Source organism: Xenopus laevis, chromosome 2S (genome assembly GCF_017654675.1).
Source record: "Xenopus laevis strain J_2021 chromosome 2S, Xenopus_laevis_v10.1, whole genome shotgun sequence".
NCBI classification, from domain to species: domain Eukaryota; kingdom Metazoa; phylum Chordata; class Amphibia; order Anura; family Pipidae; genus Xenopus; species Xenopus laevis.
This window is the reverse complement of record NC_054374.1, coordinates 7,090,065-7,112,201: the sequence shown is the minus strand read 5'-3', so window position 1 is coordinate 7,112,201 and position 22,137 is coordinate 7,090,065. Positions and strand designations below refer to the sequence as shown.

At 40.2% G+C, this 22,137-nt stretch overlaps 1 protein-coding gene across 2 annotated transcripts in view; it reads right to left on the bottom strand.

Moving 5' to 3' along the window:
• trpv1.S (transient receptor potential cation channel, subfamily V, member 1 S homeolog) overlaps positions 1 to 21,771 on the bottom strand; it is a 29,268-nt gene extending 7,497 nt beyond the window's left edge. Inside the window, exons 1-10 of one of the 2 annotated variants that reach the window (XM_041582945.1) lie at positions 21,205 to 21,771; positions 14,015 to 14,338; positions 12,250 to 12,419; positions 10,569 to 10,721; positions 9,887 to 10,027; positions 6,971 to 7,269; positions 5,434 to 5,610; positions 3,413 to 3,571; positions 1,198 to 1,287; positions 111 to 181 (exon numbers count right to left, since the gene is read on the bottom strand). In XM_041582945.1, coding sequence (XP_041438879.1) covers positions 111 to 181; positions 1,198 to 1,287; positions 3,413 to 3,571; positions 5,434 to 5,610; positions 6,971 to 7,269; positions 9,887 to 10,027; positions 10,569 to 10,721; positions 12,250 to 12,419; positions 14,015 to 14,328 — 1,574 coding nt within the window. In that variant the 5' untranslated portion in view covers positions 14,329 to 14,338; positions 21,205 to 21,771. 2 annotated transcript variants of the gene reach the window in all.
• Between the last annotated feature and the right edge of the window lie 366 nt (positions 21,772 to 22,137).

Genomic DNA, 22,137 nt, shown 5'->3' with positions numbered 1-22,137 from the left:
GTTTTTGTGCAAAAAAATTGAATCATGGCAAAAGTACAAATTGGAACCTTGATAAATCACCTCCCTAGAGTCAGTGAGGTTCAGACTAACATTATACATCTAGGACTTACAACAGAAATTCACAGTAGCTGTCAGCAAGCAAAGCCTTCAAGGACGGTCGTCTCTGTGTAAAGTACTGGATCTAGAGGAAGAAAGAACATTTTCTGTTTGTTAAAGGGGTTATAAACACTAAAATAATATTTTGTCTACTGAAAGAAATAAAATGGTGGTGTAATGTAATCAAATTTGTTAACGGTAAAAATAGACACAACCTTTTGCGAACCCAGAAACTTTGCTCCAAAAATTACTCAACCTTTAAGCAATAACAGACTAACGAAGATTATTACATTGTGTAAATGTGACTATTTTTAATGTTATTTTTGCAAATTTGTATTAACTTTGCACATTTTATTACATTCCCCCCAAGTGAGTTTCCACTATACATTTCAGGGCCGGAACAAGGGGAAGGCAGAATAGGCACTTGCATGGGGTCTGGTTTTGACCCGGACAGCCGTTTTTTTGAAAGGCTGTTCGGGCCAAAACTGGCTGCCCGGTTTTCCAAATTAGGAAAACTGGGCAGAATTTCCTGAGATTGATCGCCACGTCACAGCCCTGCCCCTGATGTCACAGTCCTGCCCCCACATGGCACAGTTCTGCCCCATCACATCATGAACACGCCCCCTCTACGTCACAGTCCCACCTTAAATATTATAACTGTGTTTAAATATCTGAGCTGTCAATCATATATTACCTGCCCCGCCTCTATGCCTGAAACAGGCAATTACTTTCACTTTCCATTCAGAACTTCCTAGATGTCACTTCCCTTCTCACATTCCCCCTCCCTCCTCAAACTCTATCATTGTATAGGTCACTGCTCCTAGGCATTAGGCCCCCCATTCTGGTGCATACACATGATTTTGTGGTGATTCACAACTAACCTTAATAAGTGTCCGCAAAATGGCTCCTGCCTGCTTTGCTGTGTTTTTGTCATTTCAAGACCGAAAGAAACAACATTTAAAGAATATTCATAGTGTAAGTAAAGTTTATTTTGCTCAACAAATATGATAGAAAAGGATTTGGAATTATTTCTTAGGCCGACAGGTTCCCTTTAAGCAGTTGTCTGCCTATCCCTAGAGTAACCCATTTGATTAGACTTACAGCTCTGAAAAAGAAATAGATTCCTCCAATGACTGTGATTAACTCGCCAGAGGTGCGGAGATAGCTGCCATATTGTACTGGGAATGGAGGCTGCAGAATACAGAAAAGAGAAATAAAAAAACACATGTACAGCTGCAATTATTTTTAATGTGGTTGAGTAAGAGCAACTACTGTCATTATTTCTTTGTCCCATGTGTAACCAGCTTTCCAGCACAATAACCATTGCTAGTGATGAGCAAATTTTTTTATTTTGTGTCTAAAATAGACTCTAATGGGTGAAAAAATTGACAAGCATCAAGAATTTGTTGCATGTCAAAACAAAAATGTCGCCCATAGACTTCAGTGCATTTTTGTGAATTGAAATGGGTCAGATTCGCCCATCACTACCCATTCCTAATGTGGTACTGCTATTAAAAATGGAAAACTATTTTCAGCCTCAAAACTATAGTCCGGTAAGTTTGATGGCAGTGGTAGGAAAGCTTTTGGAAGAGGTATTAAGGGATAAGATACTTGGCTTCATTGCAAATCATGGTTTTATGCGTAACCGATCTTGCCAATTATTAGAAGATGAGCAGGAACATCGATGCAATGGCAGTGGATGTGATCTACTTAGACTTTGCTAAAGCATTTGATACAGTGCCACACAGGTGGTTACTGGTTAAATTAAGGAATGTTGGCCTGGAACATAGTATTTGTACCCAGGGCAGCCATCAGGGGGGGACAGGGGGGAGAGTTGTAGGGGCCCCGAGGGTAAGGGGGGCCCTGCCACGCCACACTTACTTGATTAGCTGGGCCCCCCCATCTTTCTGAGAGCTGCTGACTTCGGGAAGGCATGGATGTTTAAGGGGCCCTGGCCACCAATTTTCTCATAATGTGGGGGGGGGGCTGGCCACCAATATTTTTTAATGGGGGGGCCCTGGCCACAAATATTTTTTTATGGGGGGCCCTGACCACCAATATCTTTTTATTTTTTATTAACATGTGGGAACCCTAGCCACCAATATTTTTTTGTTTTTTTACTGTGTGGTGGGGCGGACCTGTGGGGGTGGGGAGAGCGTACCTGTAGGTAGGGCTTGCCGTGGGTGCAGCCCAGGGGGCCCAGGAAATTTAGTCGTATGGGGCCCTGCGATTTCTGATGGCGGTCCTGTTTGTACCTGGATAGAGAACTGGCTAAAAGATAGACTACAAAGAGTGGTGGTAAATGGAACGTTTTCTAATTGGACCAGTGTTGTTAGTGGAGTACCGCAGGGCTCTGTACTAGGTCCCTTGCTTTTCAACTTGTTTATTAATGACCTGGAGGTGGCCATTGAAAGTACTGTTTCTATTTTTGCAGATGAGACTAAATTGTGCAGAACTATAGGTTCCATGCAGGAGGCTGACACTTTGCACAGTGATTTGTCTAAGTTGGGAAACTGGAAAATGAGGTTCAATGTTGATAAATGCAGGTTATGCACTTTGGCAAAATAATATAAATGCAAGTTATACACTAAGGGGCAGATTTATCAAGGGTCGAGGTGAATTTTCAAAGTAAAAAACTTCAGATTTCGAGCAAAACCAGGAAGTGCATCAGTAAGTTAAAAAGTGAAACTGGTTTTGATTAATTGTGTAGTGCAAGACATAACAATAAAAACATATATTTCTTAATTAAAGCAACAGGCCATCACTTATGTATTGAGCAAAGGGCCTAATTCCAATCAGATTACAGTCAGAATTATGGTTTCTTTTGGCATGAGACCTGATTAGATATTGGACCATTTTAGTTGACATGAAGGTCAATCAATCACTTGTACTCTAGTAGTGGTAAAATACTGCCAGAAACAGAACCACGACATATAGTGAACATCCTCTGTAGCACTGATGCTATTGTGCATTGGTACACAGCTCCATTACAGACGTGGAGTGTAATTACCCTAGTCTTGCTGGCTGACTGGGTCTGTCCACCTGAATACTATTAACACACATATAAAAAATGTTGTTACCCTTTTCAGTGTGAGATTTCGGCATATTTGCAATGATCAGATATTACACACAAATTTTAACTTGCCGAAAGCAACAGGTGCATGACTGGAGTTCAGTATATGGCACTGCCAAGTCGCAATCATGGTGGACTCTGTCTCTTCCAGTTGAGCAAAGCCAAGCCAGTTGAGTGTGTTTAGCCAATAAACTGGATACTACATGAACCACAACAAGTGACAACTCTATACAGGGAACTTACACTTCCATCGACAGGTCTGTAGTAGGCAGCTATAGTAAAGATGATAACATATATGATGTACGCGAAGAAGTTAAAGTAGAATATGCGCTTAACAAAGTGGTCCCATTTATCTTGTAACAGTTTGTTAAGAGGCTCCACCAATAGCATGTCATGGCGATTCTGTAAAATAAGAATGGTTTTTTTTGTGTTACTTTTGCACTTCTGTGACTTAGTTATGCAGGAAATGGCAAGTCTGCTTCAAGAAGGTAATATTTAGAGTGTCCCCTGGGGTCACCATGCAGTGTATGTAATCTGCTTGACTTACAGACACTATATATTATGTGCTTTGACCCTACAGCTGCCTGGTGGCTATTTACTAGGGATGCACCGAATCCAGGATTCGGCCCTTTTCAATAGGATTCAGATTCGGTCGGGAAGACGGATTCTTCTGCCGGGGCGAACCGCATCCTAATTTGCATATGCAAATTAGGGGTGGGAGGGAAATTGCACGACTTTTTTGTCACAAAACAAGGAAATAAAAAATGTTTTCCCCTTCCCACCCCTAATTTGCATATGCAAATTAGGATTCAGATTCGGTTCGTATCCCTACTATTTACAGTGGCGTAACTATAGAGGAGGTCTGCTTCCTCTATAGCTAATTAAAAAAAAAGAACCTCCGCCTCTTACCTGCGGTGAGGAAGGGATACACAAGTTGGCGGGAGTGGGTGGAGTCGTGGTTGTAAGTGGGTGGAGTCAAGGCGGGACGTGGGTGGAGGCGGGATGATGGGGATCAGAGTCCGCCGGGCCCCTCTGAAGATTTTTTTTGCAGTGGGCCTGGCACACTCTAGTTACGCTACTGTCTATTTACATTGTGCCTGGTGTATTGCAACTCTTCAGTATATGTAGACATTACTACAGGTTTGTTTGAAAATTGCCAAAGTAATTATATGTAATTGTGTATTTATATAGCACTGCTGGAATATGCAGCCCTGTCTACTGTCATTTATTCTGTTTCCTATTCCTTTTAGACAAAGGAACATTTTCTTAAACTTGGGATTTGTAGTAATTTAGCAACTTTTTATATTAGATTACCTCGAATTTCATTTACAAATTTACATTTACAAATGTATTTGTTTTCTGTGTACTGAATATTATATGATTTAACTGTACAGGTATGGGATCAGTTATCCAGAAACCGGTTATCCAGAAAGCTCAGCATTACACAAAGGTCATCCCCTATAAACTCCATTTTAATCAAATAATTACAAAATGTGAAATGAAAACAGTACCTGGTACTTGACCCTAAGATATAATTCAGTTCTACTGGGTTCATTTAATGGTTACATTATTTTTTTAGTAGACTTAGGGGCCCATTCACCAAGCTCGAGTGAAGGATTCGAAGTAAAAAAACTTCAAATTTCGAAGTGTTTTTTGGACTACTTTGATCGAATGGGCTACTTCGACCTTCGACTACGACTTCGAATCAAAGGATTCGAACTAAAAATCGTTCGACTATTCGACCATTCGATAGTCAAAGTACTGTCTCTTTAAGAAAAAACTTCGACCCCCTAGTTCGCCACCTACAAGCTACCGAACCCAATGTTAGCCTATGGGGAAGGTCCCCATAGGCTTGGCTAACTTTTTTTGGTCGAAGGATAATCCTTCGATCGTTGGATTAAAATCCTTCGAAACGTTCAATTCGAAGGATTTAATCATTCGATCGAACGATTATTCCTTCGATCGAAGTTTTTGTGCAAAATCCTTCGACTTCAATATTCGAAGTCGAAGGATTTTCATTCCCCAGTCGAATATCGAGGGTTAATTAACCCTCGATATTCGACCCTTGATGAATTTGCCCCTTAAAGTATGCGAATCCAAATTACATAAGGACCATTTATCTGGAATACCCCAGGTCCTGAGCATTCTGCATTTACATCTTTTCTGATCTATCTGGTTAAGATTGGTTCTGTTGGTATAGTGTCTGTTCAAGCCAATTCATGGATCATTTTGAAGAACTAGAGGAAATGGAGTATTTTACTTACCGGCGTCTCACTGCTGTAGGCAATGATTTCAAGGACAGAGTTCTTCTCATAGGTGTCTACTCCTGACAGATCATAGAGGGAGGAATGGACCGGCCCATATGCCCATTCTGTGAATTTTCGAGAGAGATGTCTGCACTCTAAATTCTTAATCTCTCTCCTCAGAATATAGGCAAAAACCTTTAGCAGAAAACAAAAAAGCTGCTTATTATCTACACCAGCAGTTGGATTTTTTTTTCGTCTCAAGCCCCCATTGGAGGTTCAGTCTATGGTCAGGGCCCAGTTTAGCTCATAACAAAATTGCAGATATATCATTAGAAAATCAACCATTCAGGTGCATGAAAACCTAGGAGGGAAAATAGGGTTGCAACCTGTCCTGATTTCACCTGGACAGCCCGGTTTTTGGAAGGGCTACCCGGGTGAAAATTGTTTTTCTTGGAATGCGGTGTTCTTTTTCCACCATGCAAAGCGCTATAGAGCCTATGCGTAAGTGCCCCAACAAGCACGAAAAGCGTCAGGCCTTCACCTGTATTGTCCTAATAAATGTATTTGAACTTTTAAACCACTTTTTGGTTTACTTTTCTGAAAAAACTCACATCCTCTTCCCAAAGAAGCTGCTGGAAATCTGTCTCAATCACTGTCAAAACTGTTTCCTTATCACCTCTCACAAGCCTCCTGTTGTGTTACACACCTAATGCAAGAAACCAGAAGGAGTGGGGCCTAGCAGTCAAGGAGCATTGCATTATGCCTCTGGCCAGGATATTTTGGTCATTTAGTTATGAACATAGAATTTATTCCATTTACTTAAAGGACAAGGAAAGTTAAACTAAAGAAGTAGGTAGAAATGTTGTACATGATGTTTTGTGTTTCTGTACCAGCCCAAGGCAACCACAGTCCTTTAGCAGTAAAGATCTGTGTCTCCAAAGATGCCCCAGTAGCTCCCCATCTTCTTTTCTGCTGATTCACTGCACATGCTCTGTGCTGCTGTCACTTACTGAGCTTAGGGAGCCACTCACAATATACAGTACACATAGAATAGAAATGTCACAATATAAGGCTGATTAGTAATTAATACACATAATTACTACATGGCAGCACAGAAACCAGTGCAATTAGCATCAGAATTTAATAATCAGCAAACCTGTAGCATCAGCTTATATTACAGCCAGGGAAGCTCATTTTCTGCTGGATAATTAGTGACGAGCCCTAAGCTTAGCTTCTCAACAGCCAATCAGAGCCCACTGAGCATGTGAGTGTCACAGACACTTTCCAAGATGGTGACCCCCTGTGACAAGTTTGAAGTCCTGGATCATTGCTGCTATTGACAAGCTGAAACTTTAGCCTCGTGCAATAAGTTCACTATATAAAATATGGTATTTTTAGCCACATTCATTTTTAGGGTTTATTTCGCCTTTAAAGAGCAAGATGGGCAATCAGGCTTATGTACAGAACAACATATAGAAAAGCTTTAAATAACAATGGTAGATGAAGGGACAGAAAACAGAACACCCTAAAGTTGCCGTTGATAACGTACACTTACCCCAATCTTGCCAGTTTTTGCAGCTAAGGACAAAGGGGTGAGTCCTTTTTTATTTGCAATCTCCTCTAGCTTCAGTGAAGGCTTAATCTGAGCACCCAGCACCAGGATCTCATTGTACATTTTAGTCACAAATGCCGTGTTCTCCTGAGTGTTGTCGGCAATGTCTACCAGGGCATGAAGAACTGTGTTTCCAAATGAGTCTCTGGCAGCAATATTGGCTGGAGAGTGCTGGTTCTGCAGGAGGTATCGGACTATCGCTGTCTGATTGGTGCACGCTGCTAGGGACAGAGGCAGCTCCCCTATGGGGAAATAGAAAAAAGCAAGTATTTAAACCAGTTGATTATGATTTAACAGTTTCTAAATACAGGTATGGGATCCATTATCAGGAAACTCCTTATCCAGAAAGCTCAGAGTTATGGAAAGGCCGTCTCCCATAGGGGAAAATTCACCAAAGGGCGAATTTTCGCCTGCGAAGGTTCCGCCACACTCAGCGCCACTTCGTCAGGCGCGAATTCCCCAGAGACCATATCTCCAAGAGTTTTTATCCCCATTTGGCAATGTCTGGGAGTGAGTGAAAATGAGGGAGGTAATTATTGCCCCACAATTGGGTATGGGGGGACCAGGCTGTAGAGGTTCTCCGGACCAGTTTTTGAGACTTCTGAAATGCCTGTACGACTGTGTGCATAGGAGTAGTGGTCACGTGATGGGGGGAGACACCTCGGTAAGGGAGTTTAGCAAGGGCCTCAAGGGAGCCTATTACCGCAGCTTCTAAGACCACTGCTGAGTTGCTCAGATCAGGGACAAGCCACCAATGGGCATATACCAATTGGGTCGCAAGGATATAAAGTTTAAGATTAGGTAGTGCTAGGCCTCCTCCAGATGCCGGCGCCTGTAGCACCCTAAAGTTTAATCGTGGGTGTTCTCCTGCCCACAAGAAACTTCAAATTATTTTGTCTATTCTGGCGAACCATTGGGCTCGAGGGGTTATGGAAGAATTATGGAGAACATATAGAAATTTGGGTAGAAACATCATTTTAAACATATTGATTTTGCCTGGTAGAGAAATCTTGGTATCTTGCCATATAGAAACTTTATTAGTCAGGGTCTGTACTACTGGATCCAGATTGAGTTGTTCATATCTGTTAAGATCTTTATGGATCACTATACCCAGGTATTTAAATGCGTTTGATACTTTGAGCTGTAGTATGGTGTTCGGTGTATCCTGGGGAAGGGGATCTATGGGAAACACCACAGACTTAGCAAGATTAATTTTCAGACCTGAGTATTGGCCAAACTCAGAGACAGTTGTCAGGATGTTTTCTAGGGCTGTACCTGAGTTAGCCAGATACACTAGCATATCATCAGCGTATAGTGATATTTTTTCGGACAGGTTTCCTATGCGTAAGCCCTGTATTTCTTCATTTGCCCGTATTCTGATGGCCAGGGGTTCTATGGCCAGGGCAAAAAGCAATGGCAAGAGAGGGCACCCCTGTCAGGTGCCCCTTCCCAGAGATATGAGGTAGTATTGTGGTCTCTGAAGTTCAGCAGATGAACTAGGAAGGGTCTGGGCGGTGCTCCTGGTAGGGGGCTCCTACCTGGTACCCTGTGGGCTCGTTTAACCATGTAAAAAGATGAGAGGGCAGCTGTGGGGATGAATTCTCTCAGCCATTTTTCTGCAAAGGCCACTGGGTCATTTCCTTCTGCCCTTTCTGGGAGCCCCACAACACGCACGTTATTACATCGCTGCCGATTCTCATAGTCGTCCAGTTTATCAGTGCAGGCGTTAAGTTTGGTTTCCACGCGTGCTATTGCTGAGGGAATTGGAGCACAAGTGTCTTCAAGAGTTGAGATTCTATTTTCTGTCTCACACATTCTCTCCCGCATATTCTGGAGGTCAGTGAGAGGTCAATTTTGACTTCCTCCAATTTAGTGGAAAGCGAGGCCCTGTAATCTGTAATTAGATTAGTGCCCATGCTTGTCCTGTCCCACAGGGCAGGTTGGCGTTATGGGTGCTTTAAGGGCCTTTGGGCAATTGTCTTGGTTAGAGGGGTTATTGTATAATTGCAAGGTGCTGGGCTGCAGTTTTAATATTGCTATGTAGAATTCAGATGTATGGGAGTGTCCCAGGTGCTCTCCCTTCACTTGTCCTGGAGCCCTCCTGTCGCCTCGTGGGTGACACCTATTGAAGCTGCCTCTCCTTGTGTCAGGGGCTCTTTGTGTGCGCCCCACACAGGATTTTTCCCCTGGGTCTAGTCTACTTAGATCTACTTAGGGCCTCAGGCAGAGACACTATTCTCTATTGCAGGGAGTGTCAGGGAGTCGAACAGTCCTTTGCCCTGGAGCTTAATAGAGGAGGGAACAGGGATTTGGCCAAATGGATGCTGAGAGGGGCACCCCCAGGGTCTGTCAGGCACACACCCCTCCTTTACTCCTTCAATTGGGCCTCATGCCATTATCTTTGGCCCTGTTCGGCGGGATTGGATTTCCAGACATGACGCGACCGGGGTAGAGCCCTACTTGAGGCCGCACTTTGTTTGGCTGCCCAGGAGATGCTAGGGCGGTGATTCCAGGTCCAGATAGAAGCAGGTGACCCCCCGGAGCTTCAGGTAGCTAGTATTTAGCTTTATAAACTGTATTTATGGGGGATACTGGCAGTTTTTTTTTGGGGACCCTGGGAGCGCCTAGAAGTCGCGTCCACGCTGCTTGCCGGCTAGCCACGCCCCCCTATATCTTGTATTTTAAGTGTTTGGCAAGGTGTAGATTTTCTATCTCTTTTTTCTGTCTAGGACAAACTTTTGCACCTAGTACTGCACCAACTGATAGTAAATTATAATAAAGTAAATAAATGAACAGTATAAAATCTGAAGCAAATTTTTCCCTTTGTGGCCATGTCTAATACATTTCTTGTATCCTTACCAAAATAGAAACCAGCCTTTCCTTTGGCTTTTCTGAAGAATTCCCCATCTGCCCTGGCATGGACATCAGCGCCGTGTTGCAACAAAAGCTGAACCAGATCCATATTCCTTCTTTCGATGGCAATGTGCAGGGCTGTCTGACCTATAAAATCAAAGTGGCACAATAATGTCTCCATAAAACCACATGCGGAGCATTGCTTGGTGTAAGAACTATAACAAGGCTACATTTCTTTACACAAGTGCCGTCCTCAAGTTACACTTGAATTCTCAGAAACAGCTTTGCACCGAATTTTTGCACTTTGTGCTTCTTTAATAGATGAGCCTTTTAGGGCAGAGACACACGCTGCTATTTCAGGAGATAAGTCGTCCAGCGACAAATCACTTCTTCGGGCGACTAATTTCCCCGAACTCTCTTCCCGTCGGTAAATCGCCGGTGGGATGGCACTCAGAACGCTTCATTTTCCGAAGTTGCCCCACAAGGAAACTTTGGGTGATTTGGAAAGCCGAAGTGATCTGAGTGCAAACCCACCATCGATTTACATTCTAGCCGGCGGGAAGGCAGTTCGGAGAGATTAGTCGCCCGAAGAAGGAGCAATTTGTCGATGGGCGACTAATCTCCCGAAATAGCAGTGTCTGTCTCTGCCCTTAAGGTATTATTAAAATTAATGATGCTAATTTCTTACCTCTGTAGTAGTTGTCTCTATAAGCAGAATTGATGAATTCTTTTAAATTATCCGTCTTTTCTGCAATTTCCAGAAATAATAGGATTGTGTGGTTCATCCCTTTATCCAAATTCAGCATGGCTTTCAGCAGGCAGGTTTTCCCCGTCTCTTTCTCTAAGAAACAAAATCAGTGCAATTTAGTATCAGTTAGGGATGCACCGAATCCTTCGTAAAAGATTCGCCGAAAACCAAACCGAATCCCAGTCCTAATTTGCATATGCAAATTAGGGGTGTGAATGGGAAACATTTTTACTTCCGTGTTTTGTGACAAAAAGTCATGCGATTTCTCTCCCCTAATTTCATTTGCATATGCAAATTAGGATTTGGATTGGCCGGGCAGAAGGATTCGTCCGAATCGGAATCCTACTGAGAAAGGCCGGATCCCGAACCGAATCCTGGATTCGGTGCATCCCTAGTATCAGTGTTTACGCTGCAGATAGTAGGCCCGGCTCAACAGCTTTTTGAAGGTAGAGAGCGCCAGTGATCCAATGGGGCAGGATTAGCAAAGCTTTCACCACAGAAAGTGTATTTTAGAAGTATATTTATAAAGGGGTGAATGTTAGAGTTCACCATTTGATAAATACGTTTCTAAAAATCCTATAAACATTGAAAGAAAGTAGGTGAGTTTTTTTGTATATTTTCTCTTCTTCTTGTGAGGTTCTTTAGACATCTATGGAAAATGCAAGCTGCCAGGGTACTAGGGAACTATGTTTATGTAACAATGGGTATTTAAAGGTAAATCTCAGAGTAAATGCTATTTATTATATATATACAGGTATGGGCCCTGTTATCCAGAATGCTTGGGACCTGGAGTTTAACAGATCTTTCCATAATTTGGATCTTCATACCTTAAGTCTACTAGAAAATCATGTAAACATTAAATAAACCCAATAGGCTGGTTTTGCTTCCAATAAGGATTAATTATATCTTAGTTGGGATCAAGTACAAGCTACTGTTTTATTATTACACAGAAAAAAGAAATCGTTTTTAAAAATTTGGATTATTTGGATACAATGGAATCTATGGAAGACCGCCTTTCAGTAATTCGAAGATTTCTGGATAACGGGTTTCCAGATAACAGATCCCATGCCTGTACATATAAATACACAGGTATGGGACCTGTTATCCAGAATGCTCAGGACCTGGAGTTTAACAGATCTTTCTGTAATTTGTATTTTCATACCTTAAGGGGCAGATTTATCAAGGGTCAAATTTCAAAGTAATGGGAGTTTTTTAGAACTCCCATAACTTCGAAATTCTAATTAAAAAAGACCAATCGAAATTTATAAAAAAAAATTAAAGTTTTTTTTTTTGGGTGAATAGGTCAGTTTTCGATCGAATTTGAATCGTACGAATCAAAGCAACAGTGCATTTGATCGAATTTGATTCAAATAAAAAAAAATTTTCAAAGTCCACCAATTGACTCCAGATCGGTTCTAGGAAGGTCCCCCAAAGGCTAAATCAGCAATTCGGCAGGTTTGAGTTGGTGAATAGTCCAAGTCGAATTTTTAAAGAGACAGTACATGAGAAATTTCGATATTCAAATTTTCCATTTTTTTTCAAAATCAAATCAAATTTGGACTATTCCTTAGACAAATTTTCACTTTGACCCTCGATAAATCTGCCCCTAAGGGATTAGTACCTTTAAACTCTTCATTGGTGAGCCGTTTATGTGTCCTCAGCAGATAAACCAGGAGATCATCAAGTTCTTCACAGTCCCCATAGGCAGCCGCATCAAAAATCCTTCTCTGGTCATACAGTTTAAACGTTCTGTCCTTACAGCTGCTGGTAGATTCCAAAGATGTACTTTGCCTGAAAGATATGTAAATAAAAATGAAATCCCAATATAAGATAACCAAGCTGACCCAACTGTTCCTCAAGTGTCCTGACAATTATGGCCACAACAGACCAATCATGAAAGGAAACAGGGGCCAAGCAGAATCCTTCAGCAAATGTCTTTTATTCCTGCCATAATGCTAAGTTATTCATTTATCATTTCATGACTGGTCTAGAGATATTATATTCCATCCGTCAATACAAATACATATATGGAGTCCAACAATACCAGTATGATTTACTTTTCTGACCACTGAATATTCAACGAATGCTGGATATCGAATCCCAGGAAGTCATTCCTGGATAATCAAGATTTTGAGCAGGGTGACTGCAGACTTGAGGTGGTCCTACACAGGCTGATTTAAAGGGGAACTATCGTGAAAATGAAAATCTAATATAAGCTTCAGCATAATTACCTTTCTAAATACAATCAATTAAATATTCTGCATTGCTTCTGAAATAATCAAGTTTATCTTCACTATTCCTCTCTCAGCATCTGTTTCTCTTCATTCTGTCTTCATGCAGGAGTTGGGTATCAGATATTCATTGAGTTAGATCCAATATATCTTATAGAGGGGGGATCCTTTTGCCTAGAAGATGAATTAGAGCTCACTCAAATAACTGATTCCAGTACAAACAAAATCTAACAAAATAACTGCCTTTTGCACAAATTCTGCATGTAGAGAGACATGATGGGGCTGATTCACTAACTTCGAGTGAAGGATTCGAAGTAAAAAAACTTCGAATTTCGAAGGTTTTTTTGGGCTACTTCGACCATCGAATGGGCTTCTTCGACCTTCGACTACGAATCGAAGGATTCAAAGTAAAATCGTTCGACTATTCGACCATTCGATAGTCGAAGTACTGTCTCTTTAAAAAAAACTTTGACCCCCTAGTTCGGCAGATAAAAGCTACCGAAGTCAATGTTAGCCTATGGGGAAGGTCCCCATAGGCTTGCCTAACTTTTTTTGATCGAAGGATATTCCTTCGATCGTTGGATTACAATCCTTCGAATCGTTCGATTCGAAGGATTTAATCGTTAGATCGAAGGAATTATACTTCTATCGAATTTTCTGAGCTCAGTCCTTCGACTTCGATATTCGAAGTCGAAGGATTTCAATTCCTAGTCGAATATCGAGGGTTAATTAACCCTCGATATTCGACTCATAGTGAATCAGCCCCGATGTCTGGTGATTTTAATAGAGTGAGCTCTAATACACCTTCTAGGCAAAAGGAGCCCCCCTATAAGATATATTGGATCTAACTGTCAACGAATCTGACACCCAACTGCTGAATGAAGAGAGAATGAAGAGAAACAGATGCTGAGAGAGGAATAGTGAAGATGATTTTTCAGAAACGATGGAGAATATTTAATTGATTGCTTTCACAAAGTTTCTTATTTCAGTATGATGAAGCTTACAGCCACAGGGGCTACTTCTTCTATAGTTACGCCCCTGACCGTAACCATTTCTATGACTGAGGCAATTCACAGCCCTTTGAAAGATCTTGAAGTTCAAAGTATGTGGACAATCTTGGAGTGTAAGTGACTTTGCCAAATGTTGCATTCGTACCTCACCAGCTGATTGCATAGTTTTCCTCTTTCCAAATTGCGATGAAACTTAATGGCTGGAGATATGACTTTACTTTCTATCTGGTACACAGAGTCCATAGGAGCCATATCCCGATCCGTCTCTGTCTTCCCAAAGCGACGGCCTTTTGGTTTGGGGGAGCTAAAGATGGAATACTTGGCCTGGCAAAACTTTAGCTTCTTCCTGTTCTCCTGTGCACTGCGATTGGTGTCATCACTGTGGGATTCGTCGGTTTCAATCGAAGCACAAGTCTCTTCGGTTTCATCGATATCGGTGGAACTGCCCATTTTCTTCATTTTGTTGGATCTAAAGATAAACACATAGGGGGTTATTTATCAAAATCAGAAAATATCTCATTCTTTTCTGAAAGCTACCAAATCCGCACAGGTTTTTTCCCCTTATTTCTCAATACATCGTACAAATTTTTCAGATTTGACGCCTGAAAACTTTTTTGGATTTTTGCCCAAAAACTACAAAATTGCATGAAACCCAGCACAGATCAGGATATCTTCTCCCATTGACCTCTACATGAACTTGGCAGGTCTGTGATGGAGTACTTTTTTAATTCTGACTTTTAACACCCTCTGGGTTTAATAAATTCCTAATAAATTCCTAAAAATTTTCAGGTTTTTTTTTCCACTTTTATATAAAATAAACTAGAATTTTTCTTCAAATTTTTGGCATAAATAACCCCATACAGTGAATGCAAATCATAGATTTCGAGATTTAGACATGTGTGGACTGCCCTGGCTGCTGTTTTGTAAAGTGTGACCCAACCTCCAGCATCAGTTTTGTAACTGGGGCACAAAAAAGGAATAGGGTTAGTAATGTGGGGTGTGTGTGAATATTCTTGTAAGGTAGATCAATATCAGGAGTGAATGGGTAATGTAGATAAATATCAAGAGTGAAGGATCTGCTGGGATTTGCCTAATGAGATTTTGGGTGAATTGCAGCAGATACTTTTTTCACAGCACAAAAAGACTTCCAAGCAGTTACATGACCAGTGAATAGGGCCATAACTGACATTTTTCAAAGTGTAAATTGAGTTTTCTTACAGTGTTTACAAAGAGATACCATAAGTCGGGCGACTAATCTCCCTTAAAAACCTTCCCGCCAGATAGAATCTAATTCGCCCGTCGGATGCCACTCAGAGCGCCTCATTTTCTGAAGTTGCCGCACAAGGAAACTTCGGGTGACTTCAGAAAACAAAGCGATCCAAGTGCCATCCCGCCCGTGATTTAGATTCTAGCTGGTGGGAAGGCTTTTCAGGGAGGTTAGTCGCCGAAGAAGAGGCGCTTTGTCGCTGGGTGAATAAATCTTCCCGAATCTTAGTGTGTGCCCTTACCCTTAGGGTAAGGTCACACCTGGAGATTTGGGGAGATTAAGTTGCCCGGCGACTAATTGCCTCTTCTTTCTTCCCCCTGTCTTCTGCCTGCTGTAATGAAAAAACGCCTGCGGCGTGGCACTCGCGGTGCTTCGTTTTCCGAAGTCGCCTGATGTTGCCTCACGAGGAAACTTCGGGCGACTTTGGAAAACGAAGCACCGCAAGTACCATGCAGCAGGCTTTTTTTATTCTAGCAGGTGATTTTTTTTATTCTAGAAGGGGCGATTAGTCGCCGGGCGACTAAATTTCCCTGAATCTCACAGTGTGGCATTACCCTTAGAGGTAGTTACATTCTTTATTTGCTCTCATTTCTGCTTTCACCAAAATCACATGTTTACAGACATCAAAGAAAAATACATCAAATAGCAAAGCAAATGGGATTCTGCTGCCCTTGAGCAGCTTAAAATGTGATGTCTCTGTAGTGGTCTTGGTGACATTCTTTCCATGCTCAGTGCCTAGTAATACATGCAAATCCCTTCTCACACAGGCTGTACGTCATGATTTTCATTTAGGTTTCCACATTGTTGGGTTAAATTAAATTAGTTGCTAAATTAAATTAAAGTAAAGGGGCAGTGTTCTTAGATGGAGAAAACGATGTCGGTGTATCTGGCACAGACTGGCGACTAATTATTTCAAAGAGAAAGGGGGTGTGGCCTCAAGTCAGATTCTTCAGTAACATTGGTTCCATCTCTATTTCTGGTTTCAGCAGTGAAAATAATGCTCACTATCAATACCTCAATGAGGAAACGCAAGACACACTAGACTGGAGTACTAGGATCACTCAAATCCCCTCACTGGTGTAAAAGCTACACTGTATACCTAGGGGCAAATCTGCTAAAGGGTAAAGTGACCGTCGTTGGCGAAAATTCACCAAAAAGACAATCCACAGGGACATCGCCGATTTACTAACAGGCGTAGAGGACAATTTGCTAGCGAAAGAGACATTTTTCTCAGGCAAACAATCGTTACTCCGCAAATTATAATTTTCCATTTTGTTACCTCTTTCTCCAGAGTTTCCTTCGCCACCTTAGACCTGGCGAACTGATAAAATGAAGCTACTTCCTCCTCAGTATTATGTCAGTGACATCATATCCTGTATGCCAGAAAGTCATATTATTGATCAAAAACGCTGGCGTTTTTTCAAATTTTAAAGCGGGATTGTCTTTACTATTCCAAATGTTTGTTTTAACCTTTTTTGAAACCCATTTGAAGGTCATGCCACATTTGTTTTAGGGTGAGCTCATGTCTAGGATCTCTTTTGTCTTTATTTTGCTTCCTTGGACATGTGTAATAATAAGTGGCCACTTCAAGCATTTGCACCAACATCTCTAATAAAGACATATATATATGATCTATATGTACCTGTCCTATTCAAATTGTTTTAGTTTTGCAAGGCAGAAATGAACGTTAGCAAAAGTTCGCTATGAAATGCTCGTGCTGACGAATTTTCGCTGGCATCACTTCGCCAGCGTTCGTCTGTCGAGATGTAACTTTGCATTTTGATGAATAAGCATATGCGCTGCGAATTAACATCTGACGAAGTTGCTTGAAGTGTGGCGGAGCCTTCCAAGCTGAAAATCGCCTTTTAGTAAATTTCCCCCCTATTCTTTTCCAACAAATGCTCCAAAAGCATGTATACAGGAACCAGTTCTTTCTAAGCAAACCAATAGGATTCCCATAATGGGATACCCTTCACCCCATGGGTTTCCCCTCCTTCTAAAGGAAGGTAATAAATAACACTGCAATGCACTATAGGTGACTATTTACCAAAATCTGAATTTTTCTGATTTTTTTTTTTTTTAAAAAAAAAAAGTTTGACTAAACTAAAATCCACAATTTAATCGGCTCAGGGGAAACTCGATAAAATCAAGCAAAAATCTGAATAGTAAATTTTTTTCCAAGAGGTTTTTCCCGAATCGTACAATTTCTATCTGGCTTTTTCTCAAAAAGCTTGCATTTTTTGAATTTTTGGCCGAAAAGCCCAAAATAGTCAGATTTTCAGGCTAATTACAGTGCAGACCACAAAAACTTCCAAATAGGATAGGGACCTCCCCCATTGACTTATATACAACCTCAGCAGGTCTGACATGCCGGATTTTTGGAGCATCAGACTTTAATAAATCCCAAAAATGTACGTTTTTTAAAAAAATAAATAAAAATTTAGTTTTTCAGCATAAGGCCCTAGTGGACTTTACTAAATAACCCCCTATGTAAGGCACTTTGCCATTGCATTACTACTTATTGTTGAAGCAGATGTGGCTTTAACTGATGCTATAATCACAGAAACATAATTATTAATTTTAAAGATGCCCCAAAGGCACTGCTGTGTCAATTTATATATTGATATAGAACACATACGTATGATGCTGATTATTACAGAGACAAAAGAGGTTCATTTACTATTTCCTGGGATGACTACAGAAGTAACGATTGAAAATCCATTGTGAGGAGCACACTGCAACTTCAGGAAACACAAGCCAACCCCTCGATCCTCTTAGAGCTCTAGCAGTTGTATCTGCTTTGTATAATCAGTAAGAACAGTATGTGAAACTTACTCAATGTGTAATTATTGAGTAATAATGTGATTATTACTCAAGCGGATAATTATTTTCTTTTTAAACACTCATTTTAAAATGTCTTTAAGGTACAAACATGGGTTCAATTTGAGAAAAACAAATTTTTGCGCACCTATCCAAAAGATGGAATTAAGGGGAACATTGTGGGTCAGACCATCAATATGTATATTTTTTTGCTCAAAGATTTTTGTCTCCTTTCCACTTATTGCTATGTGTAATACAGGTTTTTTTATGATTTACAATTTATATAAAGGTCTGTTTTAATATTGAATGACTTATATATATTAGTTAATGAATTAGTCAGTACAATAAATAGAAACCTACTGAGGATAAGGGGAATCCAGTGTCCTTGTATGTGCCTTGCTGGGTAAACAGGCATAGCCATTGTTTATTGTTATATAGTAAACAAAGGCCTCATAATCCCAATTTATTTGATAAAGACCTGGCTGAAGACTCAGGAGGAAGTGATGTCACACCAAGATAATATGGCAGCTACTATCCTAAACAAAGAGAGAGCTTCTAGAGCTTTTTACTCAAGTATGGTAAAGCATGCTACAGAATAAATACAATTTTATTACTTGCACTATTGTGGCTAATATATTGGCAATAATCTGCTTTCAGTAGCTTTCCTTCTCCTTTAACATTAATGCAACTCTAGAAACCGTGGTCTTAAAAATGTAGTATGAATCCTTTTCTGGTAGGCTTTGTAAACCTGGCCAGAATGTTTTTATATCATACATAAAAAATTTTGTGTCTGCTTTTCTGGATAACACCATATTGTCCTTTTTTAAATTATTTATTAAACACATTAAAGAGGTTTTTGTCCTGTACCATTTCTGAAAGAATGAAGTCACTTGTCTGTATTTCTACATCATTTGTCTATTTTATTTGTACAGGTGTGGAATGCAGAAACCTGTTATACAGAAAGCTACAAATTACGAAAAGGCCATCTACCATAAAGTACATTTTCAGCAAATAACAGTCATTTTTAATAACGATTTCCTTTTTTAATCTGTTATAATAAAACAGTATCTTGCATTTGGTCCTGACTATGATTTTTGAACAGACTTACTTATGGAGATTCTTATTCCAGAAAACCCTGGATTCCAAGCATTCTGGATGAATGATACCATAACTGTATCTATTTTTCCAGTTAGCTCTAACTTATCATCTTGGGCAAGAGATCACTGACCAGTAATGCATAGGAGCTAACTCTACATCTAATGACTGCAACACAATTTTTAGCTTATTATATTTAGGCAGCTTCTTATTTCCATGGGGTGAAGCTGTACAGTTCCCATAGGTAGCAGCTCAATGGCAAGTAAGAAAGATCCATCATGTAATCATAACTTAGATTTTGGGTTGCCTTCTTCTTCCAAACTCAGTGTTTGCCTACATGCAGGTGCACTGTTATAGGCTACTTGAACCTGAAATGATATTATGGCTGCATGGGGGACTCATAAGTCATATGGAATATGGCAGCTGGTTATAGCAAGACACAGCAGCCCTTCAGCCATAATTTAATTAATTAAAAAAACCATGTTAATGCCTTGAAACACCTGAACCTTTGAAGGAACTGCTTTTCATAAACCCGTTTAGCTTTGTTGAACCTGTTCGACCCTGTTCACAATCATCTCTAAGTAATATTCCAATCATTCAGCGATATTACAAAATATTTCAGAGATATGGTATATTGCATGATACTTGCAGCAAGGCAACGTCTATAAACAGACACACAATCGAGATCTGATGATTTAGACTGGCCAAGACAAAGTTTATATTGCAATCTCTCAATCTAGCACTGTGAAGTCTAAAGAGAGCAGTTTGTTCAAAGCAACCAATTAAATGTTACACAGAAGATTAAAGCAGATGTAACTGATAGTAAAACTGATATCATAACTGATAGTATAACTGATAGTATAACTGATGGTATAACTGAAGGTTTCAGTTTAGTCAGTATTTGCCTATAAAATTAATACTCCCACAACAAAAAACAAATAATGCTAAGGTTTGCTTTTATTACATGTATGGGATGCGTTATCTGGAAACTCATTATTCAGAAAGCTCTGAATTATGGGAAGGCCGTCTCCCATTTTATCCATAAATCCAAAAGTTTTCCTTTTTCTGTGTAATAATAAAATAGTATCTTGTACTTAATCCCAACTAAGATATAATTAATCCTTATTGGAAGCAAAACCAGCCTACTGGGTTTATGGGGGGGCCTTATACACTGTATCAAAGTCCTTTTTTTTTTTAATAAAAAAAAGTCCAACCAAACTAAAATCCACAATTTGACCTTATTTCTTATTAAAATTGCACATATTAATCGTATTATACTTTTTTTTGGAGTTAAGCCTGATTTTTTCAGATTTTTGCCTGAAAAGTCTGAAATAGTCGGATTATCAGGCTAATTCCAGCGCAGACCACAAACATTTCCAAATATGATAGAGACCTCTCCCATTGACTTATATACAACCTCGGCAGGTCTGAGATGCCGGATTTTCAGTTTCAGATTTTTTGCAGCCTCAGGGAATAATAAATCCCGAAAAATGTTAGTTTTTTCCACTAAAAATTCGATAATGGAAAGATCCATTATCTAGAAAATCCCAGGTCCCGAGCATCCTGGATAACAGGTCCCATACCTGTATATCTTTTCAGAATTACCTCAATAGAATAAAATGTATGTTGGATATCTAAACTCTGAATGAAAAAAAAAACCACATCCAATTGATAAATGTATTGCAATAAATAAAAATATATCAGTGTTTGTTACTTTTTTAGCTTCTACATTAGTATACGATAAATGGCAAACATTTTTAGGACATTACCATTTATTTCTTATAACAGTATCATATACTAGAGAATGATACTAGTACAGGTAATAATGCAACTGTCAATAACTAATACTGATATGGGATCTGGAATGCTTGGGACTCGGATAAGGGATCTTTCCGTCTTCTAAAAATCAGTCAAACATTACATAAGCTCAATAAGATTTTTTTTTCTCCAATATGGATTCATGCAGCTTAGTTACCATCAAGTACAAGCTACTGTTTTATTGCTACAGAGAAAAAAAAGTTTTTAAAAATTTTTAATTGATTAAAATGGAGTCTATGGGAGTTTTCTGGATTAGGGATCCCATAGCTGTGCTGCAGGAACAGCTTAATGCAAACTAAGTGCATATAAACATATAGAAAAGAGAATATTCTTACCTTGTGTAATGTTTTATAGATTTTTCAGTATTTTACATGGAAAATATTCCGTGATATTGACCGTAGCAATGTAGAATCCAAGGGAATCTTCTCCGGGTCTGGTTGTTTTATGTAATGATTCCGTAAATGAGCATTAAGCAATGGAAGGGTTTACAAGAGAGAATGTGCGTCTCTGGCAATATTGTGTTACACAGACAAACCAAATAGGCAGGGCAATGTCTTCTCTATGGGTCTCGTTGGCATTTTGATGCTCTGCAAAGAGAATATCCACTCCTCAAACTAATAATGAGTGAAGATGATCCGGTGGTGGAGTAGAGGCGGCTATTCCCAGGAGCTATCAAAGCTTTTATCAGTGCACATGTGAAGCCTGAGTTTTGCAACATATGCCTCTGTCATGAACTGAGCTTTATGCCAGTGTCTTTTGATGATAACAAAGACAAATAGTGTTAAAATCGTGGGAAAAGGCTGTAATTTCACGCAAATCAGAAGAATATTATCCCCAGTGGTTTCTACAACTGGCATACTGGATTAAAGGGAAACTACTCTGCTGGAAGGAAGCGAACCCGATCCACTAAGCCATTTATTCATGTATGATCAATGTTTTTGTATAATTTAAAGGATAAGTAAAGGTGGCCATACATGGAGAGACCCGCTCGTTTGGCAGTGTCGCCAAAAGAGCAGATCTCTCCACGATATGCCCACCTTAAGGTGGGCAATATCGGGGTGATCCGATCGTGGGCCCTAGGGATCCTAGGATCCTAACGATGGCGAACGGGCGGTCGGATCAACGAACAGATGCGGCCGCGATCCGACGGGATTTTTAGTCCAGTCTGATCGACATCTGGCCGACTTTCCGCCAGATATCGATCGGGGAAGCCCGTCGTTGGGCCCCATACACGGGCCAATGAGCTGACTCAGTCTGTTGGCAGCTTT